Source organism: Ips typographus, linkage group LG16 (genome assembly GCF_016097725.1).
Source record: "Ips typographus isolate SLU linkage group LG16, UJ_Ityp_2.0, whole genome shotgun sequence".
In the NCBI taxonomy this organism is placed as follows: Eukaryota; Metazoa; Arthropoda; class Insecta; order Coleoptera; family Curculionidae; genus Ips; species Ips typographus.
In genome coordinates, this window is record NC_138437.1 from 5,144,299 (window position 1) to 5,171,036 (window position 26,738).

The 26,738-nt window shown below is 32.8% G+C and overlaps 2 protein-coding genes and 1 long non-coding RNA gene across 6 annotated transcripts in view; 1 reads left to right on the forward strand and 2 right to left on the reverse strand.

Annotated features, from left to right (window-relative positions):
* Positions 1–43: 43 nt before the first annotated feature.
* On the reverse strand, positions 44–10,428 carry LOC145739135 (uncharacterized). 2 transcript variants are annotated; one of them, XM_081994518.1, is made up of 5 exons: positions 10,286–10,428; positions 4,039–4,468; positions 1,864–2,239; positions 623–863; positions 44–566 (listed from the first exon to the last, which is right to left on the reverse strand). In XM_081994518.1, the coding sequence occupies exons 1-5, from the start codon at positions 10,323–10,325 to the stop codon at positions 415–417; spliced, it is 1,239 nt and encodes a 412-aa protein (XP_081850644.1). In that variant the 5' UTR covers positions 10,326–10,428; the 3' UTR covers positions 44–414. The 2 variants fall into 2 exon arrangements, with proteins under 2 accessions (XP_081850644.1, XP_081850643.1); XM_081994517.1 differs by lacking the exon at positions 10,286–10,428 and adding an exon at positions 8,599–8,874.
* LOC145739140 (uncharacterized) lies at positions 5,841–20,056 on the forward strand. The gene is made up of 2 exons (XR_014180903.1): positions 5,841–6,070; positions 19,817–20,056. It is a non-coding gene; the product is annotated as an uncharacterized LOC145739140 (long non-coding RNA).
* LOC145739134 (lachesin-like) overlaps positions 12,905–26,738 on the reverse strand; it is a 69,805-nt gene continuing 55,971 nt past the window's right edge. For 2 of the 3 annotated variants that reach the window (XM_081994516.1, XM_081994514.1), the window contains exons 5-9: positions 23,401–23,586; positions 23,017–23,341; positions 16,788–16,907; positions 16,564–16,734; positions 12,905–13,694 (exon numbers count right to left, since the gene is read on the reverse strand). In XM_081994516.1, the coding sequence (XP_081850642.1) occupies positions 13,477–13,694; positions 16,564–16,734; positions 16,788–16,907; positions 23,017–23,341; positions 23,401–23,586 (1,020 nt within the window). In that variant the 3' untranslated portion in view covers positions 12,905–13,476. Of the gene's footprint in view, positions 13,695–16,563; positions 16,735–16,787; positions 16,908–23,016; positions 23,342–23,400; positions 23,587–26,608; positions 26,633–26,738 lie in introns of all 3 variants that reach the window. The other variant, XM_081994513.1, reaches the window with a different exon arrangement.

A 26,738-nucleotide genomic window follows, 5' to 3' on the forward strand; every position in this document is an offset into this window, starting at 1 on the left:
CAAAACACATTTTACAATTATTATTGTAAAAAGAAAACTAGTATAGAGAGACACGCTTTATTAAAAATATGATATAAAAGTATCACATTTGAATTATGGTTTGAAGTATGGAAATAGTACAGAGGATTAGCCTCAAAAAAGCATTCACATTCACGTTGCGTTCATGAGGTTACGAGTTATAATATAATAATTATTATAAATAGAGCAATAATATATATTCAAATCTGTCATGGACAAGTTTAGTGTACTTTGAAGTTTAGTTGGAAGGTTCGTTTATATGCTAATGTAATAAATTCCTTATAGCTACAAACAATAAAACATTTTCAAACTACTAAAATGTTCAATCTTTGGTATATAAATAAAACTTAAAGGTTAACCATAAACAAGTAAAACAATGCCGCTTCGAAGATATTTTTACTGCACCAGTCTTTCCCTCTTGTTCTTATTAATTCTGCGCCCTATGTGGAGTAGCACAGTCCCGGACTTGATTTGCTTGAAAACATTTATTGCCTCCTTATGCGATGCACCATGCAACGGCTTATTATTAACTGCCAAAATTTCATCACCTATAAAAATTAAATATGTAAGTTTGTTTGCTTAGAAAACACAGAAATACACCAACCTTCTCTTAAAGTACCATTTTCAGCTGCCTGACCATTGGGGAAAATTGTCTTAACGTAAATCCCAATGCTTCCTTTAGGAGAATCACGTCCTCCAACTATACTAAAACCCAACGGTTTGGAGTTGTGGCCTTTTTGGAAAATCACCTGCCTTATAGTAAAAGTGTTACCACCTCTGGGTAAGGTGCAAAATTTGCTACTTTCTTCTTCTTCTAGGATTTCTTCCAATTCTTCTATCGAATTCTGTGAAAGAAAGTCACTGGTTAGTAAAATAAGAGTTGTAGGAGAGAGTTGAGAATCTTTCAACATTGGTATAGAAAGTTTTCAGTTCTTTTGAAGAACTTTGAAGTAATGCCTGTACAGAATTGTTAGTAAAGTAGTAACATATTGGTTGGTATGAACGTCAACATGACAATCATCCAGGAAAATCAACAGACTCTGGATGAATGATCTAGATAGACTACGTCATAGAAGTAACTGTAATTACTTCCTAGATATAGAAATGGTTTTTTAAAACCACTCCTGAACTCATTCTATTGCAAGATGAGTGAGCGATTATTACTTTAGGAGACAAAAACGCAATTATTGCCTGAATAACACTCTGTTTACTTGGCAACAGTGACCAAATACGAAAAAGCAGGTGTTTGAGACATGTAACAAAAGTGTAACCATGCGTTAAAGTATTGGTACTGTAGGTACTATACTAAATGAAATAACAGTGAACCCCTATATGCTGAATTTTATGTGTCATGCATTCTGCATTGTCCGTTTACTTAACTGGAACCTAAGGTTAAAGGTTGATAATTAATTACGAAACAACTCGTATATATGTATATCTACATTAAAGAATTTAGACTACCTACACACCATATTTTTTCTTCGTATTGTTGCATAAAGATGCGGTGCTAACAACCGTAATAGTACAATATTGCGTTAGGTGATTTTGAGTGTGGTTTGTGTGGGATGGTGTGTGGGGTATGCGGCTCTTTAGAACGATAATGGATGACTTTAGGTCTAGTTAAATGAATTCCGTCAGTTAAAGATAAGTTTGTTTTTATTTAGCACCCAATTAAGTTAATTGCAATATCTGTAATTTCAAGATGTTTTACATATTGATTGGTGTTGTTGTGTAGTGAACCAGGGCAGGAGTTGGGAAATTTTAGTGTAATAACAGGATTCGCCTAATTAAATAAAGTGGAAAATAATGTATCTAAACTACGGGAAACGAAGAACAATTGCATACCTGGTCACGTTCAAATTTACCGTCCGACGGTACTTCCGGTTTTTGCCTGACGCCTCCCAACTCGTAATAGCTTCTCGAAGTGGCCACTTTGAACCTGGTTTGTTTTTCCGCCTTGGTGCCTACAGTCTGTCTTTGGTTCCAACTGGGTGATTGTGACCTTGCCCGATTCAAATGTTGCTTCTGAAGCTGTGTTTTTGGTATTTTTATGTCGCAACTTTCGATGATGCTTATGTTTTGCGTTTTTGTTGGATGGGTGTGAATTGATTGGGAAAGGTTCAAGTTATGTGTGGGATTGGCTGCTACCGACCATCTGCGGTATTTTGGTTCCACATCGTAGTCAGGTGGAGGCTCGTAGAAGTATTCAGCACCTGAAAGACTAATAAATCACCTTTTATTTATTAAATTATCTGATACGATGGTTTATTCCTGCATACCATAAGAAAGTAATCAACATAAAGAGAAAACTGATTTTTGGAATTTCAAAACCACTAGCAAACATATAACACAATCTATAGAGTGTAAATTAAACAGTATTGTGACAGTGCTGTTTCATAGGATTTCAGTGGCAGTTAAGTTGTTTTGAATAACCTGCATATTGTCCAGATTTAGTAAACTTTATCTTTTAGCAAAAGAGAATAAATAAGCATTCCCGGCATATGCGAGCAGATTAAGTGATAATTTTGACAGCTGTCATGAAACGTCCAAAACTGTCAAAACCAGAGCAAATGTCAGTGTCTAGAACAGTTGTCTTGCAGTTCCAACAACAAAATGTCTTTTACAGCTTCACGGTCAGAATTGTGACAGCTGTCACGTGACCGTCCTACTCACCTGTATTCTTCAGTCAACTCTAAGTCAAAATTATTGTTTAAAGCAGTTTTCTTGTGGTATTTGAAATAAGACGCGTTTTTGAGTTTCTTGACAGTTATTTTGACAGTTGTCACGTGATTGATTGCATAGTATCCTAAAGTCACGTGACAACTGTCGTTAACGTCAAATTGAAATTCTCAATGTCAAAATAATTATCTCTTCCAACCAAAACTAATTCATCATCAATTATTACATTTGAATGGTGAAACCACTTAACTAATCAACTAAAAGTTGCTCTCTCACTGTGAACAGTGTGAACTATCTTTTTGCTTCAGTGACATTTTCTCGTCAACTGTCAAATAAACGAGTTATACAAGGTCAAAGAGTAAAAATTGTAAAAATATTACTTTAGTAAAACTTGCGTTACTTTGACGCCCTTTAGCAGCCAAACCACTTAATGTAGAGAATTTTTGGAAAGCTCTCATTGTGGACTATCTTTTGCTTGAGTGACATTTTGTCGTCAAGTGTCAAATAAGTTAGTTAATCAAGGTCAAACCCAAAACTGTCAATTTTTGACCTAAAACCGAGTTTTTGGACTTTTTCTTGTTATTGGCATTCTAATCAAGACTTTTTATATATCGTTGGAAAGAGGATAAAAAATGCTTTTCAAAAAGGATTTTCTAGTTTTCTCAGTTTTTTAGATATTTGAATAAATAAATAAATCAAAAAATGGATTTAAAAGTGTCAAAGTCAAAAAAATGTATTTGAAAGTGTCAAAATAAAAAAAAAACACTAAATAGTGTAAAAAGCTAAAATTTACACTTACAATAATTGTCAGAAGTAAAAAAGTTTCTAATCACTTTTAGGAGAATCAGCATTTCATGAATATTGCACGAAATCACCCAAATTACTAATGCCTTGTTTCTGAACATCAAGCTCTATCAGTACAATAGTTATCGGTCCCATATAGGTATTTATTTATTTCAACAACTTTAATTCGGTTTCCGACCTATAAAATTGTGGAACGGATAAGAATCGGACAGATATTTTTGTGGTTAGTATGCTGAAAACGATTTGGCCGCTTAATAGCATGGACAATTTCCATGACTTCTTCATCAGAAGAAAAGGAAACACTGAAACATCCATTTGATAACAAATTAACAACACAGAAAACAACAAATTACTAGAACTTTCAAAGTTACGTGAAGGTCCGTGACCGTCTGTCATATCTGTTAGGTTAGCCATGATTTTAACCGTTAAATACTAGAATTAAAGAAGAAGAAGTATAGAACAGGTTTGTTGAATTGTAGAATATAAGGAGTTTTTGGTAACACCATTTGTATCTAGTTAAACCTAGTATTTACTTACCTAAGATTCAAACTGTCTCGATGTCGGGACCTTGGTTTTCTCTCTGAAGCTGAATGGAATGATCTAGATAATTTCTCTCCGTTTGAGTCATCGGGAGGAGGAACGTAAAATGCAGTCTTTTGCTGATTATTGGATTCTTTTTTAGTACCATTTCCTACGTTATGAAAGAATTCCTGGACAGACAATGCTCGTCTTCTTCTTAGGCCTACGTGGATCTGGCTGAACTTCGCCCTCAAAACGTCCTGCACGGTGCTCTTCTTTGTGTTACTAGGCAGCCTTAAGGAGGAGGTAGTGTGAGGAGTGCTCACTAGGATGTGAGGACTACTTTGTTCGAGCAAAGCGTTTTTCGATGTTTCGGTGTTGTGACCACGCAAAGAGGCGCAGCATTGACGCAAACGTTTCCATTTTTGGGATATGCTGCCATTTAGATCTGAAATAAAAAAAGTATATTTTATACTTTAAATTGTCACTAATGTCATGCTTGAATTTCAACATTGTCCCACAATTTTTGAAATTCAGGCATGACATTTGTGATTTATTTTAACTGTCGATACCACAACAATGAAGGAACTTCCTATAAGTGTAGGTCAGTTCACATTTTATTTTCGGTACTAACACTAACTAAACTGCTCATCTTTAAAAACATTGTTATTTGGGAACTCAAAAACAAATTAAATTAAATTATCCCGAGATTCAAGACAAAGTACAATTGGTCTCTTATATAACACAAAACTTTAATAAATAATAAATACCAAGTGTGTCTGTTGCTAGGAAAATACACACCAAAGATAACATGGATATGTTTAGTAATCAAACCAACAAAACAAAGTAAACAATAAGAATATATGAGTAAACTAAACAATATGAATAAAACCAGGCGGGATGTGTAAAATGATGCAGGTTTCCTCATTGAAGATTAAATGAATAAACTCAACTGAAGCCGATGGAAAATAAATCCAGGCTTATACGTTATAGGAAAACATAATATTATAATCTAGCGAATCTATAAGATGTTATGAACTATGACACAAAGCTGGTTCAACATATTCAACCTTCTTTCCTTATTAAATATTATGATTTTCTGTTTTTCCTCATACAGTAGGAGTATTCTAAGTACTGTCTACTTAGTGCCATATTATTAAATTGATGACCAATTATTAATACAGTCATAAACAAATTGCGCACTCAATCAATCATAATTATACTACCTATTAACAACAAAACTTCAATACCTTTAGTAGTAATGAAAAATCTTACGTGCCTGGTAGCAGTTCACGGTCACGAAACCTACTCCACAATTCTATATTTATACATATAATGTAAGTTAATGAATAAGTCAACAACAAAATTATTAAATAATAATTAAGTAAAATATGTTGCAGGTACACAGACTGACCTTGTCTAGTCATAAATGTTTTTTTACTTTAGCGCATCTGTTAGTCATAAGGCTAGGTTTAATGTATTTAAATGGATTCAAATTTCTAAGGAGGCTTTATAGCTTTTATACATACCCCAACGTCAATATTTCGCCTGAAGGTAAATTCAGAAAATCAATCCGTTACAGACTTTATGATAAATTTCAGCTGCAACAAACAATGTAGGACTGTTAAATAGCTTATAAAGAAGCTTGAAGATACATTTACAAAGCAAACATGAAGAAATTTTACGCATATCGAGGAAGAGTCTTTGTTTGTTTGCATTTACGTTAAGCTAAAATTAAAACTCTGCTAGAGCTAGTTTGCAGTTGCAAAGCAAAAGCTCTGTAGTAAAATTAAAAGCTTTAGTCAAGTGGGCATATGATGGATTGAACAACTTTGCTTTGAGAGTTATTGTTAATAGGTGCAGTGGATGATAACTATATTGAGAAATTGAATAAAGTAGCACAAAAGAACAGGAAACGTTCAATATTACAATATCAGATTAAAGGTTATCCGTGCAGCAAAGTGTGAAATTGATAAACGAGTAACCTTTCTTTTGTTTCAAATCCACTGTCAAAGCAAAAGGTTAAATTGGTTTGCAACAGAATAATACCGTAAGTATTGACGTTGAAAGAAGAACTTGAATTTGTTGTCGCATTAAACTTAGTTTTTAACACACTTTAAAAAAGTTCATTCCCATGACACATATGAAATCGTAAAATGTTCACGTCCGCTCATTTGCTATTGTTTTAAAATACCATATGAATATTATAATATAATATCCTTTTCCGGTGGTATTAAAGGTAACAAAAAAAACTATATTTTCAAAGTGAAACCTTGTGAAATAATTACTAATAAATAACGTCCATTTCATTACAAAATTCAGCAGCAAGAAAAAATATGCAACTGAAAACCAAAAGTTAATTCATTCAGTAACGGTGTTATTAAATCTGGTAATCTAGACGTCATTAAATGGAATTACTCATCCCGTAATGAGCGGCATGGTAATGGTGATTAAGTACATCATGCATGCATGTCAAGTTTCTTTTTTGGACAGTCGCAAGCTATTTTTTCCCGTTGAATATTAACAATATTACCATAACAAAAGAATTCAACTCGATCTTAATCGGAAGTTTTTGATTTTCTCTATTTTTGCTATAAACTACTTAAGAGACAATCAAATTATCATTTTATTTTGGTATTGTTCAAAGTAGGAATTTGCACGTTTTAGATTTCTCACCACATATGATACTTGATATAATACATGATATAATATATAATCTACATATTCCAGGTATATACTCGGCATTTTTCTGTGAACTATACGAAATAATAATTCGTCTGGCATATGACAGGCAGCACTTAAATGGCATATACCTTTTAGAACATGAAGGATTTATATCTTAAATATGAGTATACTTTCTGTGCAATGCAGTATACGTTATTCAAGCTTAAAAACGAAGTATCTAGACTTTATTTTCTAGGAATGTTTGCTTTCTTACAGTTGAAATCTTTTTGAGAATATCTGTTAACTTACTGACTTCTTTTTGCACTTTCTTAAACACTCAACAACTAAAACAAAATTGAAAATGACTGTTCTGGTTTTACACAGAATTTAGATGTTCTAGACAACTTAAATTCGTCCAAAGTTATATTGAGAATCAAAGACTCAAACTTAGAATTTCACTGTAAGTTCGTTTTGAACAGGGTTGCCAGGTTAGGGGATTTTCCCGAAACCACCCCTTTTATTACTTCAACATTTCTAGTACAGTTTTACTTTGAATGTCAAATATCTCTAAAGAAAATTGTGTTGAGATAAAAGAAAGCTGAAACTACTGGTTATATTTTAATGTTTGAACAAACTTAATAAGTAATAGTAACTAAATTAGGAGCTGTCAAATTGTGACCCCTTCAATATTTCTAGTACAGCTACACTGTAGTATTTCATGTGAAATATCTCGGTTATTTGTAATTTCTGAAAGAAATTGTATTCAGGTAAAAGAAAGCCATTTTGACGTTTGAACAAACCTTGCAGCTGTCATGTTAGCTCGTCAAATCACACCTGTCATCTTAAAAGAAACAGAAAAAGTTTGGGGAATTTTTTATTTTCTCTGGGGGGAGTTGAGTTTACAGATGTGGCAACCCTGGTTTTGAATTTATGTAGAATTTTGATTCTGATACCCAAATGGGAAATCCAGCAAAGAATTAGACAAGCGCAACAAATGTAAAATAAAATTAGTGTCTAAAAAAAGTAGTGAAAACCAAAAAAAGAGCATGTTTTAACTAGAACTCACTGTAGTGGTACATTTACTATTTTTTAGTTATATATTTATATATCTGTTATTAACATTATGTGACTAACAAGTATAGTCTGAGGCATTTAAGTACAAAAAGTCTTATATAAATATGTATATAAGGGGCTTGGGCAGTCCAGAGTGTTTATTGACCTTTTAAATACAATCATGTGGTGGTTAATCACCCACTACTGAAATACGATCAGTCTGTGGTTTAACAAACTTTGGTTAACAGATATTTCTTGTATACTTTTAGGTAAAAGCAAGAATAAGCAACTGACGACCCTTTTATGACACAGTAAGCTGCAATTTATTAAATCTGCTCCTGGAAAGATAAGCTGATTGACAGCTAAGTAAACTAAAGCCATTTTACCGAATTACACAAACGTGAATGTAGAAATTGAAAAGCTTAGTCATATTTCAAGCCATTATTTCAGTATCATACCAAGCCTGTTCCAGTTCCTAGAATAACTTCACAATACATGTGTTTTGAATATGTATAAGTTTTTCGATTTTTGCACCATGTTGATAAGAGGGTAATTCTTCAAAGTTTTTTGTCGGTTTATGTTGCCCTGTAAATTAGAGGGTAGATAAAACAGGCTTTTATAGAGGAGGTATAATAAAGTTTTTTATTTGAACTTAAAAAGATCAGAAATTCCTTGAAGGAAGGTGCGTCTGTCTGGGTGTGTTGTGTTAATTCCCCTAAAGTACTTTTGTTTCAGTTTTCTTAGTTTTGTGTATTAAAAATAAAAGGGCGCAAAACACTGATGATTATAGTCTAGTGCATAGAAATGTTATTCTTCTAATGCGTGTTACAGGAATAAAATACAATTATAGGTACTGCTTACCGATATCCGAAAAGTCATTAAATAGGGCCTTAGAACACATAAAACTAGTAAACACCGCAGAACCGACGTTATTTGTTGAACCACTCTTTGAAGACTCGACGATACGCTAGCTGAGCCTAAACAGTAAGTCAGGCTCGTAATGGGTAAATTTAGTTTATTAACGGTACCCTGCGGGCATTATACCGGGTTCTTATCATTCGTAGATTAGTTTAGGCGTACAGGGTTCCTTGTGCGGGTACCCAGAAATTTGTGAAAACGTACAGTCCTGACCCTGGAGACTATGTCAGATCACACAGTAAAATTGTTTAACATTAACCAACATATCATGTCGATAACAAAGCTCACAGTGTGATTTCAACGTTATCAGAGAATCGAATATCCTATAAAACGTTCTAAATGGGTAATATTTAATGGTAAACATGAAGGACGCTTTTAATCGAAATAATTGCTAATTTTATTTAGTACATAAGTTACATAAACGTGTTGCTTCATATCAGAGTTTCAAGCTTCAAGAATTTTTTGGTAACTTTTCATTCAGCTGGAACACATTCTCTATTCCATTGATATCCGTTAATAGGTTATTGGAGTGGTAAGGGACTGTATTAACTAAATTTTAAATTTAAATTTCAAATGAGTTATAGATCTATTTACCAAAGGTTTTTCTTTAATTTGAGACAGTTGTTTCTACTGAAACATAATGCTAGTAATACTATTATCTACCTTTTTACATGAATATGTATTTGCAACACGACAATATTTCCCAACAGTTCAATATGTGTGTGTATATCCTACAAACTGTAATAATCTGACAAAAGTCAAAATGTCCCTGTTAAAGAACATAAATAAATGCAACTTTTTTTATTAATATTATAACTAGAGTTGTATTTATTATGTGTAATAATAGAGAAAGTAATTATAGTAGCAATAAACTTTTCTGGAAAGAAGAAGGTTTTTCCTTTAATTCCAGAATAAAATTTGTATAACTAGAATATTAAACATTGGATGAATTATATACCCTAACTTATATTATTACATAGTTTTTTTTTTCTTCTGAATCTCTAAGATCAACCATTTTTGAGATACCTAAAAAAGGTTTACTTTTTTACAAAGAATTTCAAATCCTTCCATCACCTCTTAAAATTTATTGCCATATTATGAAAGACCCTTTTGAGGAAAAAGTTTTTATAAAAGTCAGCTGGCCACATTATGGCGACAGCCAAATTTTATGACTTTATTGTATTAAATTTTACGGTAAATGTTCTTCTGGGCTGCAAGCCTTCTCAATTTTCAAGGAGATCTACTTATATTGAATTATATTGAAATCATTTGATCTTAAAGGAAATTTGTTACATAATTTGTTCCCTTTTCCTTACAAACAGTATAAAGTTATTAGCTGTAAAGAATGTGTATAGTGACATCATTCGCCTTTTACAATATGCCAATCACACTTACTCTTCATTTCCGGTTGACGGCTTAACATAAACAAGCATATTTCCTTAGGAAGTCCTGTTAGAACGATTTAAATAAATACCCAGACGAGAAACCACACTAAAGGGGAATTGTATAATCCGCATTGGTCAGGGGTGACTGGCACCCTCAAGTTGTGGTTTAGGGATTAAACTATCGGTTATGTTGCACCATGCAAGCCAAACTTCACTGGGATTCTACTAAACCAAACTAAACTTACCGGGTCCAGGGCAAATCACATTAACTGGGCAACTGTCCATATATGTATCACTAATTTTTTAAGTTGTCGTGTAACTGGGCTATACTTTTCAACCCCTATACGTTGTTTTACCCTCGCAGATGCGGAGGATGCTGTGTTCTGTTAAGAGTGGCAAAATATACTGCACAGACGCAACGGCCGTAAACAAGCACTTGAACACATCGAATCAATGAAAACCGTAAGGGCACTAAGGTTGAGAGAAGGGATGTTTTTCAGTTTACTTCTGGCTTTTGCTAATCTAAGTTGTTCTACCGTAATTCTTGTTTATTGGATTTATTTAGGGTGTTAATTAATTTTTTTGAGACAACAGTGAAAAACACTCATGCATGTACTTGTATTCCTTATCCAGTATATTTCAGATTTATTATGAAAAAAAAAGTTTTTTAGATTAAATTAATTAGTTTCCCAGAAATGTCAACCTTCTCAATAACTAAAATAATTCTCATTTTTTACTGATATGAACTATACGTGTTTTTGTAATGAGCTAGCTTATGTTGCATCCACCATACATCCAGATTAATTTGTACACACTAACACAAGATAGTAGACATTGATATTACAGATTTAAATCAATGTTCAATAAAATAATCGAAATTATGGTCACACGTCACTGTTGGTTAAATAACAGTTTAAATATTAGGAGATATTAGACTTAGATTTTAGAGAGTCTACTGCCGATCTTATATGAGCAGATCTATCCCTCTTGCCCTTCAGTAACTTTCTGGTTTGTGGCAAACTCAAAGATTGAATCATTTGAAGTTGTTCTTTAATTCTCTTATACTTTGCAAATCCTTTAAGTCTCCAATTGAATGCTATTATTACGTCTACTTAACTGGATTTGCTGCTCTCAAAACAAACAAGTTATGGACCTATTTACTTAAAAAAAGATTGGAACTGTATTGCTTTTAAGCATGATTTTTTTACTTTCATAGCTTGGAATACTCCAAAGAAAACAGCTTCACGTTACTTCTGTCTAAATTATTGCTCAAGGAGCTCTAAAAACATTTAATGTGAATTTAACTGATTGTGTACAGGCTTTAAGCAACTTTTCATAGTTTGATAGCTTCATGGAACAGTTACCATCATTGTGATAGCTCGAAATACATACGCAATAGAAATATATATAAATACAAAATACAAAATAATATAATTTAACACTGGTTGTATTGCTTTTATACTAGTTTTGTAAGTTTATAGCTTCATGGAGTGGTATATCCACAATAGACAGTTGTACGTCACCACTGACAAAATATAACTCATAAAACTATTAAATGCATAATAATATGATTTACACTGATTGCTTTTAAACAAGTTTTGTAATTTTATAGCTTCATGAAGTGGGACTAGACAGTTTACAAGGTTCTGACAAATTGAAATATGCTAAACAGATGCACGTCACAATTAACTGTCCAATTTCTATTCATGGACCTATAAACAGTATAAACAAGAATTAAATATGATTTGTACTGATTGTACTGCCTCTGGTACTGCCTTTAAGTAATGTTTTATAGTTTGATAGCTTCATGGAGTGGTATTTGGCAGTTACCACCATTGTTAGTACATTAACTCAGGTTTCAAAACGAAATGTGTTTCCAAATATCCAAAAGCAGTTAGTTATTGATTTGCTTATTATTGATTGAACTAACTCTGCACTGGAAAAATCGATTGGATACTACTTTCAGGGTTCTTGCATAGAGGACGCTGTATGTTGCATTAATCAAAAATCAAATTGCCAACACCACACACATATTTAAAAATTCAGGATATGTTAAGTGTTTTTTTACGCATAGATTATAGTTTCAGAAAAAAAAACAAAATTTTTCAGTAATTCAGAAAACTTCAAATTTATTTAATGGATGCTTGAGGGAAGCAGTATTCTTGATTCTCTGGTGGTTGAAATTCGCCCATCACCATTATGATGAGTTATCTGGTACCTAATCACTACTCAGCCACACAGGACACCATTAAAAAAATTGGTAAACTTGACATAATATGAGTCCATCAACGAGAAAGACCAGTCATGCCAGGCATACATTTGGGGGATCCCATTAAAATTTGCACAATTCTCCGATAAGATCTTCACCTAGAATGATTTTTAGCCGCCGATTTAAATCCTGCGGCAATCGAATATAAAATTGGACTAATCAGAGACGTTTCCCATTGAAATGTGATCAACTCCCACACTTAAAACTCCCGAAACCCATTTTTGTATACCGTATAATAGTGCATTGGAGTTTAACTAGTAAAATTGTTTAGGTCTGCCGGGTGATTAAGTGGTTAGGGTGGGTTGACTGGGGGTTAAAACGCAATTTTGCTGAACGCCACTGAAAATATTTACGTGGTGTAAACTTTCCCCTTTGACAATTAATTTTCTGGGGGGTGTTTGTTGAATACAAAATCAAGCGCGTTTTTTGCAAAGCGAGTTTCCACATTTTTATACTATCACTCGACATGTTTCAATTTTTCACGCGAAAAACGAACTAAAAAAGAAAAAATTTCGTTATAACATTCCGGAAATTTTTGTTCTACATTTAACATCGATTTACGAAGAGTAGAACTAAAACAAACCACTCTTACAGATTTAAAATAACTTTATTTCGCTTAAATATATCATATGTATATATAAACATTTTTCTGTGGTTTGAAACAAAAACGGAAAACAACAAAGAAACTGGGAGTTAAACAATTTTTACTCCCTTTTAAGATACCAATAATATTAATAATTGTTATTGTTACAGAAAGTTCATACGCTTCAATCGCAACTATTTGCAGCAACAAATACAGTTAACACGCATTTATAATTGATTTATTTGGTTTGTTACTAATCCTATAGTTATTGTACAGTGAACTAAGTCCCCAAAAAAGAATATTACAAATAATTACTCGCCTGAATTTTTTTGTGTTGTTTTGATTACAAAATTTTTTGGGGTTGAGCTGCTGAGACGTTATGTAACAAAAGTCACCCTAAAGGGAAACGTGGATAACAATTTCCACACACAATAATTAGTCTAAATGAGCAGTCTTCCTTACCTTCGAATTACTGATATTCTACCAAAAAGTCCCATTTAGTTTTTCTTTAATTAGAGCGAAAGCAAATCCATTTATTTGGCACATATCACACAAGTTTATTCACAGTGTTTGATTAATAGCTGTCAAAATTGGCATGATAATATAAAAAGCATCACGTAAACATAATTTAAACTAAACGCACTGGCTTTTGATTGGGTGTTGTTCACCCCCAAGTGGTTGTTTTCTATAGTGGAGGGACCGTGATAGTCGTTGTAGAGTCGTTTTTCTGTATTCTCCATTTCTTCAGTCAGTTCCGGTTGGTCGTATTCTTGGCTGTCTTCTTTTTCACGCAGTTCCATTTCTAAAATTTAAATTATTTTTTACAGTCGTGAAATCTCAAACGACTGAACAAACAATTTTAGAAGGAAAAAACAACTTAGAACGAAACCTAGCAAACTGGATAAAGAAGAATGTTTGGTGTTTTTATATTAAACCACGATAATAACTAATTCCGGATGTTTAAAGTTTCAATTGAGAAACTTGTTCCCATGATAGAAACTATATCAAATGTTAAAGATATTACCGTAAATGCTTCTTTAATTTGGTATTTTTTTGAAAAAAATTTGGACACCCTTGAAGAACAAAAGGTTTTAGAGGTATGCTCTAAACACTGTAAAATGTATGCTTGCTTTCGATTTTTTTGACTAGTTGCAGAGCTACAGGAAAAAAAACTGTTATAAAAAGCTGCCCAAAAAATTGCTAGAAAATACGGAAAATGTCCACAAGTGGGAGTAAAAACAAGTTTATTTAAAAAAAGTGCCATATCTCTAGTACTTTAAATAAAATAGCACTTTGCAAAACGAAGTGAAGTTTACTAGTAAAAACTTCAAAAGTCAAAAGTGAGATAACTTTGAAACCCTTTGAAGTAAAGGATTTGAGTTTGGCACCATTGAAAAGAGCAGGGGTTTTTCTATCAGATGCAATATAAATAATTGTTTAGACTTGTAATTCGTTGATAGGTGGTGCTTTTTACAAAAAATACTATTTTACTCCTTAACTCAAGACTTCATTAATGTCAAGATGAAGAGAACTGAATAGAGCAGATAGCAAAAATTGCTAGCGTTCTTCTAATTGAAGTTATTCACACAAAAAGCTATTTTGAATGATTTGTCTTTACTATCAAGTGCGCAAAGCATAACATGACATTCTTAAGCATGTTATTTAACACCCAATGTGAAAACATATCACGTGACTGCTTTCAAGTTTAAACTACACATTTTTAAAATCAATTTCTAATTTAATTTTAATTTTGCAAAGTTACGTAATTATTTTCAAATTTAAACTACAAATTTTCAGTCATGTGACCGTTTTCATGTGGCTGTTGGATGCCTATTTAACTTTTTCAAAAATGTTAGCTAAATATGAGAGCAAAATGCTAAATATTATAAATAAAGAAATGGAGAAAAATTGTTTTATACAAAGTTGTTATAGGTAAATGCAGCTTCCTTTAGCAGCACATTCAATGTGCTGTTGTATATGAAATTTTGAAGTAATGCACTTTTTTAATTAATTTTGTTGGTATTCTTCCTTGTGGACATTTTCCTAAACTGAAAATATTTTTTAGCGATTCTTTGGACTTGCAGAAGCTCTACAATTAACCGTTTAGTTAAAAAAAAAGTCTAGAAAATTTAACTTTAGTATTGGTATTAAGAATAAGACTAGTGGTTTTAAATTGTGGTGTTCATGAACGAAATTTAACTTTAAATTTAGCAGGAACTACTGACCTTGATTGTACATAAAATTCTAAATTTTCTTACAGCTAATACTAAAGTTAAATCTCGAATGTTTAATCAGCCTGTTAAAATTTAATTCGTGCTTCATTTATTGAAATTAATAAGCAGAAATTAAAATAATATATTTTTGCTATTAGGGCAGTAATGTTGGGTTAAGCATAAAAATTTGAGAAAAATTATATTAAAGTTTACCTTTCAGAAAACTGTATGGTTAAATTAGAAGTTTAATAAACACCCTTCTTTTTTAAGGTTATTAATACTAAATGTATTGGTAATGATTAAGTTACAGCTAGAGAGTTAAAATGTCTTTTATAAACTAGGCTGTGAATTAACAGTAAAATTTCTGCTTTTATTTGTTGCACTCTACCTTTTCCATTTTTTATCCTTTCATCTAAACTGCCGATTTTTTAGTATTCCCTCCCTGTCTTTGACTTTCATGCTTATTATCAGTTGAAACCAATACAAAGGTTCCTTTTTTATTTTTATTTCACAATGCAATATTTCCTTCCGCCTTTACAACTTCAAAAACTGCTTAGTACGATTACCTTTCCGTTTGGGTAAGAGTTGTGGAACGAACTGCTACAGTTTACGACTTATGGAAAAAAGTCCTGGAGTGTAATATAAAAAAAATAAACTTCCTTAAGTTTTAGAAACACATTAATTTGGGTTATAAATTCGCCTTTCGGATTCATTGACCCGAATTTATTTTTTAAATTTAATCGCAAAGTCTACTGACCTTTTGATGCGGTTGGAACAATCGAACGATTCCTTTTCGGGTAAGGACCCTCTTTAGGTTGTGCGAAAATTGATGTCTAAGTTTTAGCGAAAATTCGTTTTAAATTGTTAGAAAAATTGCGTGGATCTGACGATTACACCCCTGTATCCTGTCGATAACTCGCGATACATAAAGTAGTTGTTAAGTGAAATTTTCTCAACTTTTCTAAAAAATCCAATTTTATTTTATTGTAGCCAATTCCAAGAGGAAATCTCATCAACTTTTCATAGTTCCGACCCTATAAATCTGACTGTGAGTTCAACTTACCGTTGAGACGAGCGAATACTCCATTCGTTTTTGGATACTACCGAGTTTTCTTATGTTACTCTCTAACTTTACGCTTTAGCTATGATAATTCTGTGAACTGTTAAATCTGTTACAATATTTTTAAACTTTAAGTTGAAAACTAATTGCACTTTATTTCAAAATGGTTTGAATGTGCAAGTATTAATGGAATATGTGGAGTAATTAGTGGTGATTTAGCAATTTGTAACGGGGATGCAAACATATAATCTTAAGGGATTCTCTTTGAAGTTAAAGGTAAAGAGCTCTTATAATTTGAATCTCGAACCTTGATGTACTATTGAATCTAAGAGATTACCTTGTTGCTAGGCGAGGAATGGACGTTGTAACTAATTAAACGTGATAAGAGTCAAACTTACCGTATAACCGGATGTTGCTTTCAGCGTCTCCAATCGAATTTTTTGAAATACACTTGTATCCTCCTAAGTCAGATTTGTGAATGCGACGTATAGTAAGCATCATTTGGACACTGTAGTACGAGTTGTTAATCTCGGTCATATAATACTTATCATTGGAAATGATCATTTCACCTGCAAGAAATGTTTAGCAACGTTTTTGAGTGGGTTTCGTATGTCAAACTCACCGCTTTCTCTTGTCCAGTAGTTAATTGCCTTTGGAGAAGCTTCCACATGACACTGAAGTGTGACATCGGTATTTACAGGTGCTCCTACTAACTGGTTTGGCACTTGTATAAGGGGATGGACTGGAAGAAAGTTAACTTTTTTCAGGAAGCTTAAAAGTTAAATCGGGTTCACTGATTAATGTTTAAATAAACGTGTATGCTTAAATCAGCCAGTCAATAAAGCACTGATAGCGAAACACTTGGTATTGGCAAACGGAAACATACATGATTAAGGCAGTCTATTTAAAGGGTAAACATGTGCCTTCAACCATTAATTGCCTCACGGGTAGGGCTTCTAAACGTAAATGTAGCCTTTCATGCTTAGGCGGCACTGATAAGATGCAGGAATAGAAAAATAGTCTCTTGGTTTTGTAATGCAATTCCCAGTGACTTTAAAAAAAAAACTATTTCTTTTTCAATTTCACATTAACGATATAGAAGAAAATCTATTGATTCACTTTGTGGAAAATCGAAACGTTGAGGTCTGGTTTGTCAGCGGCTTTGTACGTGTATATATTTGCACTTTACGCAGTACGGTCTCTCGTAATTTATGCATTACATTAAATAAATAAATGTATGAAGTGTCCCTGGACTGAACACTCGCTAAATTGCCGACGGCTGTTAATAAGCTATTCAAATATCCAACATACTATTATGGAATTTTGTGGTGCTTTTATATTGTTTTTCCTGTATGTCTGTAATTTAATTCAATGGTAGATTTTAGCCATTTTTTTCTTTGAACTAAATATTCATAAATGATTGACGATTTGGTTATGTACAGAGTGGGCCAAATTGAAAAGAAATTGGAAAAAAAATGATCGCAAACATTGTGGTAATTTTGAAAATGTTATGAATGTTCTGTACTCGAGTTTATAGAAACTATTCTGAACTTTTAAAAATATACAGGGTAAAAAGTCCAATTTTAGCAATTTTTAGTTTTGCTCCAGGAGGGTTCCAATGCACATCAAATAGCATATTTATACCAAAGAACCTTAAATTAACTAAAATAAGAACAAAAAGAGCACTTTAAAAATTTTCATTTTTCAAAAAAATTTAAAGAATGGAGAAAAGATACAACAAAATGAGTCAAAACTTGGCAATTTTTAAAAAGATGACATTTTCCTGTTCACATGATTGTTGTTGACAGATGACAGAGAGTCAATTTTAACAGTGTTGCCAGCTGCAAATTTACATTGTCACGATCAGAAAACGTGCTTTTACCATTCCAGCTTTCTCAACTGTTTAAATGTAATTTATAGACTTTCAAGAGTAAATATGACATTTTCTTGGTTACATGATGTTTTTAGACTGACACAGTAGAGAGACTGTACATAGACTGATTTAGGAAAAGCCGTATAACTTTTGTATTAACAGTTTTTTTCTATTTGCAAAAAATAAAGTTGCCCTGTACAAGTACATGTTTTGAATGTGACATTTGCTTCTTAATTTTTCACATTCAAAACATGTGCCTGACAATTACATTGTTACAACATTTTGATTTTGGTTGATTTTTTGAGGAAAAAATAATTTATGTCTGGAACTATTCACTTTTCAATCAAGAGTAAATGTGCAACAGTTTCTTTGAATTATTGAAAGGTTAGGTTAGGTTTGTCTAAAAGACTGGAAAATTCTGGAAATCACTAAATTATAAACTCATTTTTGGATTTTTGGGATGGTTTCATTTTTTAAAAAACAAAGTTAGAAATATAGAGTTGTAGAATTTTCAATTTTAATAAGAAATGATTATACCCCCCATTATTAAACATGAACCATCTTATTGTATATTTTGATTCAATCTATATAAAATGTTTGACTGAGACTAATCATAGCTTATTTATTCAAAACAATTTATTTGTGCACAGAAATAGCCAGCGTTATGAAAATTTGTAAAAATCTAAAAAACCTTGTTGTCATAGTTGTGAGTGTAATGAATTTAGGTTTGTAAGTAAAACAGAGTTTGAGCCTATAACTTGACTGTTTGTGCTAATTTGATTCTAAGCAGGTAAAAATGTGAAGGGAATACTAATCAGCTATTGAAACTTTTCAGGAGCCAGTATAAGTCAAAGTTACTTCTGCTATTAAAAAGCCATTGGGGGCAATTATATACATTGTAAGTTTCGAATATGGAGATTTTTATGTAACTTGAGCCCTTTAATTTCTTGAAAAAGTATATACAGTTTAATGTGATATAGTTGTTATAGTTGAGTCGTTCATACAGCTTTGGCTCAAAGTCATCGTTACAAGCAAGCAAAACACAAAGCAAGTAGCGTTAAACCTCATTTAATAACATTTTTCAAAGATGCACGTGAGTTTTTGTTTTTGGTTTCCTCAATCAGGAAGTAAAAAGATAACGTTACAGTGTTATGGGTCGGATCAAAAGAAGGAAAACCTTCAAGCTTTACTTGATTTAAAATTAATTAAGCTCTTAAGGCTAAGAAGCGTGTCATGTTATGAAGGTAAGTCACGCAGTGGCGGTTTAATGAAAACCGCGTTGCTTCTTTCAACGAACTGTAATTAAAACATCCTTCGGGTGTCGACAAATATTTGTTAGGAAATTTTATTTAATGGCTAATCGTTTATCATACTTTTACCGTACATGTTCCACTGTTATATTCCGGCGATAGGATCAGTAAATCCAGATTTGCCTGGACCAGCTGCAATACTGATCAGTCCAAAAGCACTGATGAACAAAACTTGATTTAAATCGATTATTTTAATCCACCAAATGTTATTCGACTCTCTGAACAACTGAATAACTGCTACAAAACATCATATCATGAATATGGATGTACAATAGGTTGGGCTAATATTTCGCCGCCAAGTACACAATGGCTCATTATAAATGAAACCATAAATACAAATGTTGGCAACTTCAATCATATTCTGACACGTTTTATTCACTGCTGCGTGTAAAACGTTGCACCTCTTTCCAAATCACTCACCCTGCTGCTTTTGTTTGTAACCGGATTTTTTTTTTGTTTTTCTTTTAGGCCTGTGCATAACTTGACATACGAGATGATATGTGCTAGTTACACAATGGTTATGTCCAACTTATTGTCTCAGAACTCTTCATGTATATACAGGATGGTTTACCAGAAACTTCTATGCAATTTTTTTCAACTAGTAGATGTAAAGTAGAAAATGTAAAACTACTATATTGATAGTCTCTGTTTGCAAAGATGCTTAACAGTGTATTCTGAATTAATAGATTAAATAAACAATTATTCTTAGAGTAGGAAAGTAAATATTTATTAGCTATTTCCTGAAATGAGCTTTACGTCAATAGAAAGCACATTTTATTGGCTATCTATTGACATATTAAAGTTTATAAAAAGTGTTGCAAATAAGCAAGTTATTGATGATTGAACGGAAAAATGCACCAAAAAAGTGATGAAAAAATTGGTCAACTTTAACGCCTTCCAGCGGACAAACCATCCAACCTATCAACCCAAGGGGGGCATTTTTAGAAAGCTCATTTTATTGGCTATCCACTGACGTATAAAACTCAACCAAAGGTAGTGCAAATAACGGAGTTATTGAGGATAAAACGAGCGAATGCACCAAAAAAGTCAACCAAACCGTCCAACCTATTAACTGAAGTTGAAATATTTTTAGAAAGCTCGTTTCATTGCCTTTGACGTGTAAAATCCTACCAAAAATAGTGCAATTAAGCGAGTGGATTAAATGGATTAAACACCAAAAAAAATCGTCAACGTTGGCGCCCTCTAGTGGCCAAACAGTACCACTAACCAATCAACTTTTATACGTCAATGGAAAGCTCATTTCATTGGATGTCCATTGATATATAAAAATCTATACAAAGTGTTACAAATTCGCGTGTTATTTAGGATTTAGTGACAAGGTGCAGCAGAAACACTTTTTGACTGGTTAAGGGCAAGTTTAACCATGGAAGATTAAGTTGAATGACAATTTTTGTAAGAGTCAAATTTGTCTGAAACGCCGCCACTATCCTAAAGAGTTTTACGTTATGTTGGCCACTTAGTACAAGCGAAAAAAGACCGTAATGATTTTATTTCTACAGATTAATCACTGTTTTATGTTTGTGCTAAATATCAGGGCCGTACCTGTCCGATTTAAAAAAAAAAACTCAAAAGGAAAATATTTAGTTAGCTTTGGAGCCCTCTGGCGGCCAAATGAAGCAAAATATCAACACAGGCGGTCATATTTTTGGAGAGCCCATTTTTTTTCCATCCATTGACATATAAAAGTCAAAGTGTTGCAAATAACGAGTTATTTGACAATAAAGACAGTATTGACTGAATTTGACACACTACTTTCAAAAACTCGGTTATTTTCAGAGTTTAGTCAATTTTTTAAATAAGTGACCTAATACAAACTTGATGATAATCTAATGTTATAGGAATAAGGAGTGTTTTATTTGAAAAACTAGACTTTCTGTCCTTTTTTAGAACTGATTTTTTGATCACCCTGTATAATTTATTTTGACTTTTTTTGCACCTACTCTTAGAACAGACCTTGTTTAACACGACAATACACAAAAACCAATTAAAATTGTTTTGGAGACTAAAAATATCAAATTTTATTAAAATACTATTTTCAAAAAATTAAAACAAATAGCTTAGAAACAGCTACATATAGGTATATGACATAAATACACGAAATAGGTCTAGAATTTGACGTAGAATCAAAAAATCCAAAAATATACAGGGTGTCTCATTTAAAATAAGCAGCATTGATACCTACTTCCGGTTAAATCGTTGCACGCATATTTCCTTGTTTTTAATTAAAAAGGTTATTTGGATATTGTTGGGAATTACTAGGCATTATTGGCATATTAGGATACTCCTCGGGCAAATACATTTACTTTTCACTTAATACAAGGTGGCTTTTTGATTTTTAAATGAAAATCTACTATTTATATGTAATTATCGGATTCTGTCTAAATTTTGACTATCTTCGAAGGTATTGATAAAATTTGAGAATCTTGATCTTCTTTATAAGTTACCATTGGTAGTAAATCCACTGGGACCATTTGAAAACACTAAAAAGTGAGAGGGAATATATTGTGGGAACAAACAATCTAACGTAGAACTTCTGGAAATGGACAATTATGGTATTTGCGAAGTTGGGAAACAATTTCAATTCATGGCCGTTTCGGAAAAGTCGGTTACTTTTGGGGAAGTCAATCAATTCGGTTCTCTTGTTATCAGTTTCTGTTAGGCGAGCAACAATATGGTGAATAATTTGATTGCGCCCTAAAGTTTTATCGAGCAAGGGGAATGAATTTCAGCCACACACCCAGCCAAATCGGAACCGGTTCTATAAATATATTATGTGAAATCTGAAATTGAAAGTCATCTTTTAAAGAGCTCTAATGGTAGATATTTCCGTGTCCCGTTAAAAAGCGTGAGAATTTTTAATTCAACTGTGAGCACTTTACAGACTTATCGGATTATTGTTATGAATCACTGGCTTCGACCAGCCGAATATCATTTAACGTTTGGCGCGTTCATTTTCCACTGCTATAAAAAAAGCACCCCGCTTCTTGGATAATACCTCCTTTTTCCATTTTTCATCAATAATTTGTCTTGATCGTTTACCAATCATTTTATACTTAGATCATTCAGATATCAATGCAATTTAAAAAAGTGAAAGGAAAAATAAAACGTGGAAATGTTTAATTTTTTTGGAAAAAGACCCTTTCGACCATATATCAGTTCAGTTAACGTTGACGGTTGCAAACAAAAGGTACATCACATTAATCGTGAGCGATGTGTCGTGCGGCAAACAGAAACAAGGACAATAATTAAAATAGACACAAATATTATTTTGTAATGATGGATTTATAATCTGTTGTGCTGTTAGCAGCCGTGTTTTGCCATTCATTGTAAACTGCTGTTGTTTGACCCTACTGCTGCGTCTGCTATTTTGGCAAATGACACATGAATTAAAAACAATTGCCCGCGCCCATTGTGAAGATTTTATAACTGATTTGCCAAAGTGGGTACAAATGAATTATTAAACTCAGTGATACTCTCATTTCCTAATGTTTTCAAACTTGAAACTAACTCCTACACTCTGTTGTACAATCACAGTTGATTATCATATGAAATGCATTACTGTCAAAGTGGCGTTTCTGACTTGAACCAGGTTCAAAGATTGTACAACCGGGCTTTAACAACACAAAAAATGAATATTTAAAACTTACAGTGTACGTGTAGCATCATTCTCTTACTAACAGAAGGTGGAACTCCATTGGCGGCAATACAAAGGTAGGCTCCCATTTCAGACCTAGTGACTTTAGTCAGAGTGAGCACTTCACCATCAGAAGCATTGACTCTCTCCTTTTTTTCAGGGTGATTCCCTCTTACAAGAATAGTGCCTCCATCTTCTCTTCTCCATGTTACCCTCGGAGGGGGGTGACCTCTGGCCTTGCAGACAAGTTTAGCAGAACCGCCTTCAGGTACCATCATGTCTCCTGAGGTTTCTTCGTATATGATATCCGGAGGAATAACTACTTCCAAGAAGGCCGTCTAGAAATTAAATTATAGTTTTACCGTTTATATGTTTTCTCAAAGTGATATATTCTTGCCTGCATTTTCATGGGATCAGTGTTAACTTGACACATATACTGCCCCCTGTCCTCTCTTCTAACATTGCGAATATTAAGAGTCCACGTATTAAAATCGTTGTGTGTCACTGACAATCTTGCGTTGTTGGTTATGACGCTTTCGTGAATGGCTAATATGGCTTTGGTGTCTGCCTTTATCCAAGCGACCTGTGACATAATTTAATAGAGAATTATTACAGCTTTACTCATTTGTTTACGACCCCTTTATTCCCTTTTGGCTGTGGGCTTACAAAAAGCTCCATCGAGTAATTGAGGCCTTAACAGATCAACCTTCTTTCTGAGGTATAATTGAATATACTGAAGATGGATTTAGTGAAATGTTTTCACATGCAATGAAACGTAATCAGTCAAACCTTCCTTTTTATAGCTTTTGTATGTGAAATCTATTAACTTACAAATTGCACATTGCTCATTAACGTATGGATAAATTTATTTGCTTTGGTAAAGCGTAATCTCTATATTTGAGGTAATTCAGTAAGTATCATATTCAGTAATAAACGTTTAAACAGAACATTAATTCCACCATACGGGACGATTAATTAAAATATTATTATGAACGTTATAAATTGAAGTCGCATATTTCTTGACTCATTAATTAAAACCAGTGGAGATTTTGTTATTTAACCCCTAAAGGCTGATACTAAAAACTCCAACCTGGCAAAATTTGCTTTATAATGAACATGTACTAAATTACAGTTGACTGCCATATCCAGCATATTTAATGACCAGATTAATAGTGGTCTCATTACTCTTAAGTGGTCTCTAAACAGCGTATAATACTGTCACTAATGGTAACAAAATATTGCCATAAAGTATCAAAATTGTAGAAATGTGAAATCGAATGGTTAAATTTAAAATATGGAAAATGCAAATGTATGTATGCATGGATCTCTTGGGATTCAGCTAAAAGCCTTAAAGTACAGGATATTTAGCTTGACTTAGTAGCAGCATATATATTGAGGGAAAATCAAAAAGGTAAAGAGCTCATGCATATTTAGGGTGGTTGACATTTCATTCGGGGTTAGGTAAGAATGTGCCCTGTGTTAGAAAGGACCAGAAACATCGAAGGTGAATAATGGTGATCTTGTTTACATATGAAAGCTTTGCTGCTCGTCATATCCAGTTGATGCGAAACCTAGAGGCACAAATAAGATCACTTCAGCCTCTGTGCTATTCGATGTTTTCCTAAAGGACCGTATTAAAATATTAGAGGAAAATTTCGAGACAGTTTTACGTCAGTGGTGGGTTAGGAAACCCCCCTTTAATCTCTTTAATATAACTTTTTCAAATCTATATTTTCTTCTGAAAGCAAAACAACTAGATAAAAACAACCAAACTCCAAAAAGGAAATTCCTATAAAACAATTGTGAGACGAGCAATGTGGTGTGCACGCGCAGCAATCTCAGATTTCAGCGGCATGCTACCCTAGGCTATAACCCAGATGGGACAATAGCTGTAAAATTGAAACTTAATGAGGTGTGAACAGTTTAAATTGATATTTAAAAGAACCGAGATAACTTAGACTTGAACGGCAATCTGATTTAAGAAACAGTCTTTTCTGTAATGACTTCACAGTCTCAACTTTTTTCTGCTATTCAAATCAATGATTCGATAAATTATCGTAAGAATAGCGCAGAGAAATTACTTAAGTTTTTTAAAACTATTTGTATAATTTTACAATGACTTTATAATAGTTTGTACCACGTATTTTTATAAGTCAAAATTTAAGATAATTAATTTGAAAAGCATAGCGTTAGTGGTTCTGTGGGTTTCATGGAACCCGGACCCGCAATCTTAACGAACCCCCGAATTGTTTTATAAAATAATTACATGCTGTGAATTAATAAAACTAATACAAGTATTATAGGAAATATACTTCTTTCTGATGGATTTGCTTTTAGAAAAATTAAGTTCTAAGTACGGTGAAATTTACCTAGAAGATACTCACCAATTTGCTTATTTTAAACGAAACAACCATGCACCTTTTAAATTATTAAATTTCTTATTACTCCCGACTGTTTTAAGTATCATAATCTATATCTATATTCAGAATTTGACAGCTCCTAATTTGGTTTCTACGACAGCGAGGAAGTTCGCTCGAACGTCAAAATGTAACTTGTAATTTTGGTCTGAATACAATTTTCTTTAAAAAATCACAAATAACCGAGATATTGACCGGGGAATAAAGAACAAGTGAACAAGCTTTTTAAAGATGCCACAATTTGACAGCTCCTAATTTGGTTCCTGTGACAGTTAGGAGGTTCCTTCTAATGTTAACTTGTAGTCCAAAACTTCTCTTTGATGAGATATAGTTTTTACGAAAAATACACTAATAATTGAGTAAACCGACCTAACACTGTTGTGCACGTCAAATATAGAAAACTTTTTTGGTATACTCCCTTTTTCCACAGATTTTTAAATTATTTTGTGTTTTCCTACTTTCTTTAACTTTTTCAAGGTGTGTAATAACGTAATCATTTATACTATTGGGAAAAAAATTGTGAAGGTCACGTGACTATATTTAAAGTCTTCTGAAAGTCAGCTGACCATTTTTACCAATAAAAGACATTCCTGAAGGTCAAGTGATGTTTTCAAGTATCAAAGTCACCTACGAAGGTCACGTGACTCTACTAGAATAGTATCCTTGCAGTCCCGTGACCAGATTTAAAGTTAAAATGTTGTTCTGAAGTTCACGTGACTGTTTTCAATGACCAAATAGCAGCTTTAAGAACACTGTAGCATTTTTTAACGATTAAAAGAGATCCCAAAAAAAGTCACGTGATTGTTTTCAGTTATCAAATTTACCTACAAAGGTCACGTGAATATTTACTTAATACTTTAAAATTTTTTCATTTATGGAAATTTTTAACGTAAAAGAAACATCAAATCAAATACGAGGACAGATCATTAAGTTTGTAGACTTTGCAGTGTTTTATCAGTAATGGAAACGACGTTGGGGTTGATCACCCCTTATAAATAAAAAAAATATTTCAGTTGTTTTTAGTAAAATTGTTTCGGCCTATTTCTACGTATTGGAAAAATCCTCTTAGTTATTTAAACATTCAGTGTAGCATAAAAAACGAAACAGCTTTGTCAAAATTGTTTTACAAAGATTTGTCAAAATTGACATGATGATTATGGAGATGTGAAGAAAAGAGATGACACTTACCGAGGTTGGCGCTAATCCGCCTCCCTACAACGAAAAAGAAAATCTTCTTTTAATGTAAATTTGAGTTAGGGCAATCAAAAGACTATAAAAACAACTGCTACACCTATTTAACAAGTATATCGCTGCGATA